At 26.9% G+C, this 14,115-nt stretch overlaps 2 protein-coding genes across 2 annotated transcripts; one reads left to right on the forward strand and one right to left on the reverse strand.

The window, feature by feature from the left end:
- Positions 1–1,069: 1,069 nt before the first annotated feature.
- On the reverse strand, positions 1,070–10,547 carry LOC139426599 (enhanced level of genomic instability 1). The gene has a single exon (XM_071185908.1). It carries the CDS (start codon positions 10,330–10,332, stop codon positions 6,205–6,207), a length of 4,128 nt encoding a protein of 1,375 aa, XP_071042009.1. The 5' UTR covers positions 10,333–10,547; the 3' UTR covers positions 1,070–6,204.
- A 293-nt stretch (positions 10,548–10,840) lies between these two features.
- Positions 10,841–12,571, forward strand: LOC107451209 (piggyBac transposable element-derived protein 4-like). Its single transcript, XM_016067234.2, has one exon. The coding sequence runs from the start codon at positions 10,841–10,843 to the stop codon at positions 12,569–12,571; it is 1,731 nt and encodes a 576-aa protein (XP_015922720.2).
- Positions 12,572–14,115: the final 1,544 nt, after the last annotated feature.

The following is a 14,115-nucleotide window of genomic DNA, read 5'->3' on the forward strand; positions in this document are numbered from 1 at the left end:
AGCGCACTTTGAAAATTAAATGAAAAAAACTTTCTATAAGTCAGTAAAATTTATCTTTAACAAATATAGATAGATATAAATTTTCAAAGAAAAAAAACAATTTTTTCTTCTCTGGCACCATGAGTAGAATTTAAAGTTCGCAGAGAGGAGTTGATTTAAATAATTAAATAAATAAATTAAAATTTAACTTATTAAAAAGAAATTTTTTAAAAAAATATTGCAACTTTACCCACTCAGCTAGCAGTCACTGTAGGAAAAAAAAGGGATTTTTTTTTTTAAATTTTTTAGGGTATATATTTATATACATAATACCTCTTTTTTTTGGCTTATTTAAAACAAAAGGTTTAAAGTAACCAAACCATCAAAAACATGTAAACTAACAACTTTTTTTAACTATTGATTAATACTTTGAATAAGAATTCAAAAATATTCACTTTTGTCCCATTAATATGCAGATATGATAAAACAGTATAACTAAAGATTTTAAATAAGCTTATTTATGGCTTAAGTGTCTTGCACTTGAAGCAAAGCTATCATTTTATACTGTGTGCTATTGTACTATAAGAAATTATCTGGGCTTTAGAGCGGACAAATAATTAATATATTTTTATTTATTAAATCTTTTTAAAAATCTCCAATTTGGCGACATTTTTCGACGTAGAGGAAAATCATCAAATTTTTCTTCTTTTTTTTTCAAATTTTTATGAGCCCAGATAATGCAACACTGGAATAAGTTTCTACATATTAAAAAATTCGACCATAAACGCTTTTCATTTTCTCCAAATTATGGCGTTTCTCTGTGTTGACGTTTTGCGCCATTTTCCGAATAAAATGCTGGCTAAAGATGGGCTAAACTTAACCTAACGGTCATGAGTAACTGTTGCAATCTCAGATCAGTTATGAAGATGGCATAAAGTCATGCAAAAATGGCATATTGCATGGGAAATGGCATATGGTCAGAGAAAATTTTAGAATATTTTAGAAATGGGGCAACAACAAAAAAAGTTTCCTCTTTGATAGTCATTATTTAGCAGTACAATTCGTAGCATTAATATCAATTACTATGATGAAAGTTTCATTTTTTTATAAATATTTATTGTTACAAATTTTTATATAAAGGAGCATGAGATATTCAAGACAACATATTTTTCCAATTAAAAAATATTAAAAATTAATAGAATGATGAAAAGGAATAAAATTGATATATAAGAAACATAAATAAGAACACACATACAATAGTAAAGGTTTGTTTCAGTTCTAAGGGTAAGAAAAACAACAACAAAAAATTACCTTCTTTTTCAATTATTTTAATATAATGGAGATTTAAATATAATGGAGATTTAAATATAACAATGTTCTTAATGGTGTATTGCAGAATTAAGAAGAAGAAAAATACTTTAAGACTACTTTAAATGCATTTTGAATATTAAAGCATTTTTATTTTTTTAAATATAGTATAAAAACTGTAATTTGAAAATATTACAATAATAAATATAAATATACTGAATATATACAATTCAAATTTGTTTATCCAAGTAACAGAAAATAAATCATAAATTAAACTGAAAAAATAAAATTTAGATTAAACACATTATTCTTATTTATACTTTTAATTGCAGCAAGCCTTATGTATCTTTAACAAGTATATAAAAATTAAGTTTGAGAATCTTTAATTATTTCAATAATTACATGATTTAGCTAATTTTAAAAACTAACAGAACATAGAATTAGTGATGGCCTCTTTCATATTAAGCAATTCTAAGAGATACTCTTTTGATCTTAAATTTGCTCACATTAATTTATTTTGCATGGGTATTTTTGTAAAAATTTGAATCCTATGTAAATATTTAAAATTTGAAGATTTATTTTTATTCAAAATAATCGAATTCCTTAGCAATTAAACTAAATTTGTAAGAAAACCGTCTTTTTTTTCTGAAATAATCAAATTTGAAAATATTATAAAATTTAAAAAAATTTACTGATTAAAAATACTTAAAAAAAAACTAGGCTTGGATTTTTTTAAATTTTTTTTAGTTTTAACCGTGATTCAAACCAATCATTCAATGTCATTTACCATTTAGTATAGATTTTTAATGTTATGTAGGAATTTTTCAATTTTTAGATACAAATTACATTTATATTTCAATATGAAATAGTAAAAAATGTATTAGTACTAATAATTTAATAAAAAATAAAGAATAAAAATTAATAATAGAGGTTTTTTTTGTCATTTATTTTACCATAATGAAACAATATGCTAATTAACATAATATAGCACTATATAAAACTATTATACTATACACAATTTATAAAATATATTCCTTAAATAGATTCTTATTATTTTTTATTCATTTAATTCATTTTTCAAAATGCATTTTGAAATCATTACAATAATGTATTAAAATATACTGCATTTTTTACAAAACTTTGCTTACACTAATAATATAAAAAGTGGAGTTGGTGATGATCTATTTTATTCAAGCATTTTTTTTTAAAAGACATTCTGAATTTATCTTAAATTTACTCACATAAATTTATTTAATATAGATATTTTTTTTTCACAAGTACAAAGATATAAAGATTTTGAAAATTACATAATTACGCTTTCTTTTCAAAAAAAAAAATTTTAAAAAGGCAAACACACATTAACAATTAAACACAAAATTGAAAATTTTTTCACAGGAAAATTTAAATACTTTTTCACTTAGTTACCTTCAATCTAAAAATATCCAGTACCTAAATTATAAAAAATTGAACTGTTAAAAAGATTTTAAAAAAAATATAGGCTAAGTTTTAAAAAAAAGTTTTCTTTAAACTAGTCAACCCTATTAAACAACTAATTTAAAATCAAAATATTTTCAGGAACTTTTAAAATTTTTCTGAAATGATGGCACACAAAAATTTTAATTTTGAGGAACTTTAATTTTCAGGAACTTTTAAAATGAAAATATTAATTTTGATTTTAAAAAAAATTAAGTATCCTCATATGTTTTAAAAATCAATATTTATTATATTTATGAAGTTAGAAGTCTTGTAAAAAAATTTTCTCGAATTTTTATATGTATGAATTACAAAAGTATTTTTCAGGAAACAAACTTAAATTATTAAATATTTTCCAAAAAAAATTTTGGGAATAAGAAAAACTTTAATTATTAAATATTTTCTGAACAATTTTTTCAGAAATAAAAAATTAAAGTAATTAATAAATTTTTTTTTAAAAAAAAAAGTCATGTATTCTTATTCAAAAGAAAAAAATTAAACATTCTTCAGTTTAAAAAATTGAAAATTTCACACTAAAATAAGTTAAATAGTTACATAAATTTAAGGAAAAAAAATTGCATTAAGAAATGAAAATTAAAAACTCTCATTAGCAAGATTTGTTGATTTAAATCAGCTGACAATTTTAATAAATTCTTCTTTCTTTTTTTTAAATCACCATGATTTAAATAATTTTTTTAAGAAATCATCAATTTAAAATTTTACAAAGCCTTTTAATATGAAGATGTTTCTAGTTTTTAATGATTTTCATTGTTTTAAAATTTATTGAAGATATTGCCGTGTTTAAAAATTTAATGAAGTTTTTTTTATATATTTAAATACAGTCAAAAAGTAGTTATTTTAAAAATGAATTTTTTGGTTTAAAAAAATGGTATCAAAATTTACAAATTTCTAGTTTTCACTATTGTAAAAACCACGCTTTATTTTATTTAATATTTTAAATATATTTTTTAATTCTAACAGTATTTACAGCAATAAAAGGAAATCATCCTAATTTGGCATAAAAAAAGCATTTAAAAGATAAATTCATATCGCCATTTCTTTTTTTCAATACATTGCATAAAAGAAAATAATAGTGTAAGGCACAAGGCAACACAATTTATTTTGTAATTTCAAAAGTCATTCGTCAATTTCTGTGAAATTAATATTATATTTTGGCCTGTTTTTCAGTAGTTAATAGTGATGCACTTCTTTTCTGTTTTCAATAAATTTAGAGCACGCATTAGCACATACTACTAGGAAACAATTTTAATATGATAATATAGTTTGAAATGTATTGCTATGATTTTTTTTAATATTAAAAAAATTTTTTTAATATTACAATTTACAATATTGAACTAATCAATATTCTTAGAGAAAACAGATTTTGATTATAAAAAAAACTAGTTTAAATTAGATTTTTCTTAAATTTTTTAAAACCATCATGAACTCTGGTCATCAACTATGGGTAGGATGACTTAACCATTGGTCACAAATGCACATCTTTCATGCAATTACGTAAATATTAATGTTGTCTTGTCCAGTAGGGCAAGAAAAATTAAATTTCTCCGAAAGTAACTAAAGCAGCACTCAAATGTTAATAGTAAATGCATTAAAACATTCAAGAGTCATATTATGGTCGAAAAACTTAGTGAAAGAATCTGTTAAATGAAATTTTTAAAACACTCATACACTCGGTAAAATCAGATTCAGGTAGAGTAAAGAAAAGACATTTTCTGCCAAATCTATTATATGGCATTATTTAAAAGAGAGAGAAAAAGATAATTCATTAATAAATAATAAGTTATTTTTTTAACACTATAAATCTAATTTTATCATACCCATCATACGTCATTAACCTTCAGTCACTAAGCTCTCAAATAAAAATCTATTTTTTTAGTTCTAAAATAGCTTTAAAATACAATTTAAATGTTTAAAATACATAAAAAATCTCATGAAAAATTTGTAAATCTTAACAAGAAATAACTACAATATTTCAATAATTTTAAATTAATAATTTTTCATTAAAATTCATATAATCATACAAAAAGTGTATAAATATTATCATCACTAACAATACATTAGAAATAAACAATAGGGATATTTCAATTTCGTGACCCAGGCTTCGTAGCCAAACAAAAAATCAAGACAACATTTTTCCAAATACTCCAGATCCAATCAGGATATTTTTTGTAACAATATACATACCATACAAATTTTAAAAAAGACAAACAGCAAACTAAAATATATATAGCACAATAAAGACAAAAAGGAAAAAAAATGAATAAAATTAATAAGTTTTTTTAACTTATAATATATACACATAATTTGTTTTACTTAAGTATAATAAAAGCAAATTTTAACACAAAAGAATAATAAAACTTACTATTTTTAATTTATGAATTGCTCTGTTAAGAACAAAAAATTTTAACAATTTCCGGTATAATTTTATCAAAACAGAAGAGTGTCAACGAATGTAAATTTTTATAGTACAATTAAATTTTTTTTAAAAAGCAGAATCAGTTATTATTCCCTCATATAAATAAAATTTATAATTGAGTTTACAATAACTTTAAAGTAGGGTTTCATTAACCTTGGTATGAAAACATGAGAATTACACTTAACATTGCTTAAAAGTAATTTTAGTGAATGATCCCTCAATTCATCATTTTAAAACATTCAGTGTTTGGATTATAGAAATATTGATACGAATCAATCATTTTTTTAAAATCAAATGAAATAGATGAATTAATAATTGTTCAACTACTCAAGTCACCTTAGAAATTTGTTATTGCATTTGCTTAAAATAATAAATATTCATTATTCCCCTGAATTTCTCACCATAAAAATTTGATAATTAATATAACGTTATTAATTACTTTCTTTTTCATAAAAATGACTAAATTCCCCAAAAGGTATTAAACAATGAATCCTGGGGTAAGACTATATGCATGAACCATTTATAAAATTTTTACTAGGATTATTTATTTAAATAAAGAGAAATTGGATCAAAAATCATAACTTCTTGTTTTGTCAGTTTGATTTTTAAAAATCCACATTTGTATTTTTAGAAAATAGGATGGTGTTGATACACACAAAAATCAGGACAAAAAGCTGCAAATCAGGAGAAAATATTTTTCAATAGGAAAATCAAGAAAATCAGGTCAACTATGAACCCTGGGTTATCTGCCTCGACAACTACAATTTCCAAAACACCAAATAAATGTTAAACTTTTAATTTTTCAAAAAAATTAAATAAATAAAAATAAATAGATGTGTGCTAGAGGTTTGCTACGAGTTACTTTTTTCGAGTTAATCCTCCTCAGAAATTTTTTTTTTTCTTTTTAAGTTTTTTGTAGCCCACTGCCCAGATGTGGCCAAACCTTAGTGATTATTTTGGCTTGGATCACGATACGGAAATATATCCTAAATATATAAAAACATAGTTCACAAGATTTCGATTTTAGAAATATCAAAATACAGTGATATGGAATCAAAATAATGTAGAAAACGTTTGCTTCTTTTATTGCTTTGAGTCTGTCTTAATAATTCAGAATGGCAGATTATCTTTAAAGTGCTAAAATAATCAATGTTGAGAATATTTTTATTTAAAAACTGTGCAGCAGGTAAAATAAAAGCCATATCTTCCAAAAAAGTCTTTAGTTTACATTGAACCAAAGTATCAATGTTTAAGAAAGGATGCTCAAGAAATAGTCTCCTTTTACCATTCCTAACTAAATCATCGCAAAACAATTCCTTTTTTGATTCACGGAGACTTAAAACTTGTATAGTACTTATTAATTCCAAAACAGTATGATTAAATGGGAAAAAGTCACATTCATTACACATTGGCAAACCTGATGACCATTTATCAATCCGTTCGGGAAGTGACAAGAACTCCATGCTTTTGCAAAAATGGCCCTTAAGTGAATCACAAAAACTGAAACTGTCAAGAAGAGAAGACATCTCAAACAAGGAATTGGAGTCTGTACCAGCTTTTAATACCTTCTTTTTAAACTCCAAGACTGCACAAGCTTCTTGCCACAGATTCAGGACAGATTTCTCCTTAGTTTCAAGCATTTTCTGTGATTCAGTTACAGTCTTCCACTCTTGCTTTATTTCCATTTCATTCTTTATATTAAAGAGAGAAAACAAATTGCTGTAGAGTAAGTCGTAACCTAAACTGTGTTGATTTGAAATAAGATTTAGACAATTATTATAAGGTTCTTGTAAAACATAGTCTTGAAGAATGTGAGATGAAAATGAAACAGAACTTTGAAGAAAATCATATGCACAACTCTGATCATTTGATGAAGAGTATGATTCCGACATATCCTCCAAGTCACACTTATTTGATGAAGGTAGTGTCCAAAACTGAGAATACAACAGACTCCTGCGTGCATCGTTGGCATTTAAAGTAGCCAACAATGGCAAATCAATAGAATCTGGAATCCTACCATGCTGTATGCAATGATTTTTTAAACTCTTAACGGTTGTATCATTTAACATAGGCAATAAATGTATAACTTTGATATCTGAGCTTAAATTAGCCTTTACAACTGATAAATTACGACTCACTGTAAATATTACAGGTTTTTTTGATATTTTTAAGAATCCCTTGATTGTACTCCAAAGGCCTTCATCTTCTTCAAAAACCACATCAATATCATCAAACAAAATAATTGTTTGGCTCGAAATTTTACAATGACTGGAATCTGCAATTGTTTTTTCTTTATCAACTTGGGAGTGCTTAGGCTGCTTTGGATCTTGGCTCTTCTTGGCAGAATTTTGCCCGGGCTGAAAGAAACCAGAGATATCTTTCTTTTGGATTTTTATTTCTTTAGTGGATGTTTTCTCTGAATTTTCTAGGTGCTTTACTTTTTTTAACTGCTTAGCAAAAAAGTCATTCTGATCTTTTGTCTTTGTTGATTCTTCATCAGCAACATCAACTTTAATATTTTCAACATGGTATGACTCTAAAGCTTCTTTCAACTGATGTGTTATGTTTCGCCCATTTCGACTGGATGAAGCATTCACTTCTAAGACTTTAAATCCCAGCTCATTCGCCAAAGAAAATACTAAACTGGTTTTGCCTGAACTAGGAACTCCACTTATTATGATACTATTAGAAAATCCATCATCTGAATCACAACTATCTGATGAATATTCAAAGTGTTCATCTTTTTCAGGCTTTCTTTTAGAATTAGCAAATTTGTATTTCCAACCATCAAGCCATTCTCTCAAATCTTCAATGCAAGATTTATTAATAGACTCTTTAAATAAACTATTATTAGATGCTTCAGTCCACAAAAGACAATTATTTTCAATGCCACATTCCTTATTTGTATTGTTTTTTGTACCTGAAGTAGTTTTGCATATTTCAGGAGAGTTAACAGTCTGAAAACTTTTTACATTAGTTAAACCAACTATTTTATCCCATTTAGGTTGCTGGTATTCCTCACTGAATTCCGGACGAATATTATCCACAATTATTTGGGAAGTGGCACTAAAATTTGAATGTGAATGAAGAGGAAAAGATAGGAGAGCATCAGTAAATTTTGAAGGTGGATAATTCACAATACGTTTAATTTCCCCACAAGATTTTTCAGCTCCGGTTTTTAAACTGCTTTTTCTAACATCAACTTTTTTACACGGTATTGGTTCATTTGCTTCATGTGTAACATCTTTAATTGAATCACTTGAAGAATTATTTTCAATAACTTCAATTTCATTTGTTGTATCATTTAGTACTTTTAATTTTTTTGACACTTTTAAGCGCTTAGTAGTGGGCTTCTCAGAAACTTTATTATTAGTTAAGTCACTTTGAACAAGCTTCTTGGAATTTGTCTCATTTATAGAATGTTTATTATCTACTGTACAATGTGATTTAGTAAACAAAGGAAATAACTTCATTGTATTTTTAGTTTTTTCTTGATTTAGTCTAGTGTTTTGATCTGCCTTAAGTTTTATGTGATCTTTACGTATTTGAAACAAAGATTTTGACTTATGTTTTCCTTTTTGCTTTAGAGAACTGGGCTCTTTTATATCTATGCTAATTTTTGATGCCTCGTCCACTGCTGTATCATTTTGTTCGTTATTTCCTTTTACCTTTATACTGCCTGTGCTAGATCGAGTAACTCTGCGAAAATCATTTATTGATTCTATCATATCTTCAGATGTTCCAGAAAATAAATTATTTTTTAAATTCAAAATATTACCCTTATTTTTCTTCTTTTTTCGATTGGATTTCACTTTGTCTCCAATTGAAATAGAGTTATCAGTAAGTAAGATTTCTTTATTCATTACATCATCATTATTACAATCTTCATCATTTTTAAAAATTGTTTGAGAAGCTATTCTATTTTCTGCAGAAACTGAAATATTACTGCCATCATTCAATTTCTTCATATCCTCATCATCTTTCGTGTCAAACTTGCCATCTTCATTGATGATGTCATTATTTTTCATTAAATTTTCGTTGACGGTTTTTTCTTTTTTAATCACATTAGTTTGATTGTCTACACATAATTTTATTTTATTTTGATCATTAAGCTTTAAACTTTTATCACAAGACAGATTTTCAATAACTTGTTTGCTAATCGATATATTTATACCATGCATTTTATTATTAACAATTTCTTGTGTTTCAATTACATCACCCACATTAGTTTTCAAGTTAGCATAGGCCTCCAATGTTTTGTCTTGCTCGACAATATTTATATTTTCACCACTTGCATTATTTTTAATATTTTCTTCAATGGATGAACCATTATTTTCATTTTTTATCAAAGCAGTAGCAAGAAATTCACTTTCATTGTCAACAATGCTAATATTTTTGTTACAAAAATCACTTGTCATGGAATTTTCAATATCAAAACTACCTTTATTCGAGCATTCAAAGGGCAAATTATGAAGCACATTGCCATTTTCAAGCTTAGTGTTAACAGAGAATATAGGGAACAACTTACAAATTTTTTCGGGTGACTTATCCACATTGAATGCTTTTTGAATGGATATAATCGCATCATCTTCTTTGTTTACAATTATTTCTTCAAAATTGTGTAAAGTTTCAGAACTCGGATAAGACTTTCTAGTTTTAAATCTCTTCTGTTTGCCATTAGTTACATTTGCTTTATTTTTTAGATTCTTACTCTTCGGATCAAAGTCTTCATCAATCTTACAAAACTTACGCTTACTGTTAGCTTTTTCACTCGATGTTTTTGAGTTATTTTTGGTATTCTTACTCTTCGGATCAAAATCGTCATCAATCTTACAAAACTTATGCTTACTGTCAACTTTTTCATTAACAGTGACATTAGCAGTTGTAAAAATAGGAAATAACTTAGGACCTGGATCATCCTTTGAAATATGATTAATTTGATTATCAACACTATCCGAAAAAACAGGAACTTTTGATTTTCTCGAACCCCTTCGAGTTTTATTTATTTTAATTCCTTTCTCGGTGATTTTTTCTGAAACATCATTATCTAATTGATAAAAACAATTAATGTCCTTACTGGTTTTTCTAATTCTAGAGCTACGACGAGAGCCATTAATATTTTCTTCAGCTGACATTATAATCAAATTTAATTTTTTTATTTTCTTGAAATTTAATATTTCTTAACTTCATAAGAAATTTGAAAAAAATTTCACACCAGCAGCACTTTTTCTATACCATAGTTCTGCACACTCAAACTCAAATTCTTAATCGCGCCAGAATGTTGTTTACATTTTTATTTGTTTGAGTTTAGCTGTCGAATATGAAAAAAGAAACTTAGGGATCATTTTTACTGCATTCAATATTATCTCAAGTGCATGTAAATTGCATGATTCGATTGGTGCATTTGATTTGGACAAACAGAGCTAAATGAGGATAAAATCATATTTTTTAATTTAGTCTTTAGCTATACAAAAAAAAGACAGCTGAAACTGTCTAACTAATTTTTTGTACATTTGTTTACAAATTTTTAAAATAAAATTACAAATAGTGGCGGTGATGAGACGCTTTTGTTTAATTATTCATTGATTTAGCGTACTAAGAGTTTGATTTTTATTTATTTTGAGTATTGTTTTTCTTTTTAATATGAGTCACCAACCAGAATCCTCGAAAAGACCGTCTGCAATGCCGGATCGTGCAGAAAAACGTCTAAAAAGCATTGATGAGAAGGAGTTATTGCTGAATTCGGATGACGACTTTTATGCAGCGAGCGATATAGATGATATAAATTATGAATTTGTTGATAGTGAAAGTGACTCGGAATCCGAAGACGAAGATTCCCAATTGCAAGTGAAACAAAATAATGAGGCTGTGAATGAAGAACTAATATCTTTCAATCAACTTGCAGCGACATGTTGGAGTACCGACTTCAGTTCTATAAAGAAAATTCCCTTTACTCGGACAAATACCTTACTAGTGCCGGCGCCGAATAATCCGAGGGATTATTTTAATTTATTTGTGAGTGAAGATTATTTACAGAAAATCGTCGATTGCTCAAATAGATACGCAGAAAACTTGAAAAATTTATCTAATCAGTTTCAGTCTCGAATAACACAATGGAAGTCCCTCACTCTTGAAGAACTGAAAATCTTCATTGGGTTACTATTACATACAAGTTCAGCAAAGATTGTTGATTACTGGAAAATTCACCGTTTATATAAATCAGTTTTCCCTCAATACATGTCGAGAAATAGATTTCAATTAATTCTAAGATGCCTCTATTTTGTTGATGTGCAAAAGAATGCCGATCACATTGATAAATGCAAATTAGCAATAGATAATTTCAATAATGTTATGGAAAGTATTTATTACCCCTGTAAAAATTTGTCAGTAGGTGAATCAATGATTCTATGGCGTGGTCGACTTATTTTCCCCCAATACATTAAAGGAAGAAGACATAAATATGGAATCAAGTTGTTTGCTCTTGCGGAACCAAATGGTACCATTCTAAAAGCATATGTTTTGGCCAGTACAGTAGATGTAATTTCTGGGAGAGGTCACACAGAAAAAATAGTAGAAAATTTATTAGAGGGAAAATTGAATGTTGGCCATGCAGTGTTCATGGAAAAAAAATTTAATAGCTATGGTTTAGCTGCCAAACTATTGGAGCAAAATACGTATTGCACGGGTACATTGAGTAAAAAACGTAACGATAACCCAAACTGCATATTTGCCAAAAAACTAAAAAAAGGTGACAATGTGTCACAGTGTCATAATGGTGTCCATGTAGGTAAATGGAAGGACAGGAAGGAGATAAATTACATATCTACTGAATTTCCTAACAAAATGCAAGAAGTGATCACCAGACATGGAACTATGAGAACGAAACCTGTAGCCATCATTAATTATAACAAAAATATGTCCGGCATTGATCTACAAGATCAAATACTCAGTTACTACCCTTGCAAAAGGGAAGCATTGCGTTGGTACACCAAAATTTTTATACATACTTTAATGATGAGTCTGCTAAATGCCCGGGTACTTTATAACAAATATTCTAATCAGAAGAGTATGACACTTTATGATTTCAGGGAAAAAATTATCGAAACTTATTTGCCAGAAATAACATCTGACGTGCAAACAACACAGAAGGGATGTGAAAACCAAGACCAACACAAGCTAACTAAAATTGAAAAAGCCAAACCGCGATGTCTTAGTAATGGTAAAACAGTAAACGCAACATCCAGAAAGGATTGCAGAAATTGTTATAAAAATAAAAAAAGGTTAAACACTACCACTGAATGTAAAAAATGCCCAGGTTCTCCTCCATTATGTTTTGATTGTTTTTTTGAATTGCATAACTGCACTGCTAAATAATTTTATTTTTGTACCCCTTTCATATATTTTGAATATGTAGGTAAGTGATTTACAATTTAAAGTTAGTTCAGCTGTTGTATAAGTGCATTTTAATGATATTGTAATTTATGCAATTACGAAACCAATTAGTCCCTCAAAACCAAAATTAGTAGGGTTTACGCCAGTATGGCAACAATGGGTCTACATAATTTTTTAAATTCTATATGATTAGAAACAGGGTTGGCAAGTTTTTGACACATGACGGTTTTTACCGTCATGTCAAAAACCCCTCTGTCAAAAATGTCGAAAACTGTCAAAAACCCATAGTTTTGTTAAAACTGTATTTTAATTTGAGTTCAACTGCTTATGATTTAAAATTAATTCATTTTTGGGCAATAAAATTAGAAAAAAAGTTGCTAAAAGATATTTAAGAACNACAAGCTAACTAAAATTGAAAAAGCCAAACCGCGATGTCTTAGTAATGGTAAAACAGTAAACGCAACATCCAGAAAGGATTGCAGAAATTGTTATAAAAATAAAAAAAGGTTAAACACTACCACTGAATGTAAAAAATGTCCAGGGTCTCCTCCATTATGTTTTGACTGTTTTTTTGAATTGCATAATTGCACTGCTAAATAATTTTATTTTTGTACTCATTTTATATATTTTGAATATGTAAGTGATTTACAATTTAGTGTTAGTTAAGTTTATAAGTGCAAGCTCAGTATCATGTTAATGATATTGTAATTTATGCAATTACGAAACCAGTTAGTACCTCAAAACCAAAATTAGTAGGGTTTATGCCAGTATGGCAACAATGGGTCTGCATAATTTTTTAAATTCTATGTGATTAGAAGTGACTGATAATTAAAATTATAAATATTATATTTAAATGTTTTTTATTTGTAAAATATGACATTAAATTGAATTATGTATCTGCAAATTGCTTTTTGGTATATCACGTAACAGGTATTTAGAGTATATAAATTCTATGTACTTTATAAATAAAATTTATTAATATTGTATTCGATTATTTTGAGCACAATAAAAAGTAAATAAAGGAATAGGTCACCACACGGGATTCCTATTTTCAACTTGGCAACAAATATGTTATGAAAGTATCTTTAAATGTTCTCCATATTGTTATTTTTCTTAAAGGACTATTTCTGATTCATCCTGTTAAAATGCTAGTATATTAGTAGCACCATGATTATGTGATTTACTTAAATGTCACTTTTATATAAATGTATATTCTCTTTTGTATTTAAAGTGTTTGCTAAGGATGTTTACATTTTTAACACTTTTAAATATGCAGATTTAATTTCAAAATTGAAGGCCTTATCGTAAAATATTTTAATGCCACAAAAAAGTAGCGTATGTTTGTTTTTTTTTTTACCATACCATACCATAATATAAAACCAGTGGAGTATTGCAGTTCAATTTTAAAAATTAATCAAATTAGTAAGACTTCCTAAAGCTTGGTTTTTCAAAAATTATTGTCTCCCGAACAAGTATCCTTTTATTTAAATTAAAAAACAAACAAAAAATATGCATTACTATGCTTT

The sequence above is a fragment of the Parasteatoda tepidariorum genome, chromosome 9, assembly GCF_043381705.1.
Source record: "Parasteatoda tepidariorum isolate YZ-2023 chromosome 9, CAS_Ptep_4.0, whole genome shotgun sequence".
Taxonomy (NCBI): Eukaryota; Metazoa; Arthropoda; class Arachnida; order Araneae; family Theridiidae; genus Parasteatoda; species Parasteatoda tepidariorum.

Bases quoted from the DNA above. Each gene is read 5' to 3' on its own strand.
- LOC139426599 (XM_071185908.1), bottom strand. From the start codon at position 10,332: ATGTCAGCTGAAGAAAATATTAATGGCTCTCGTCGTAGCTCTAGAATT.
- LOC107451209 (XM_016067234.2), top strand. From the start codon at position 10,841: ATGAGTCACCAACCAGAATCCTCGAAAAGACCGTCTGCAATGCCGGAT.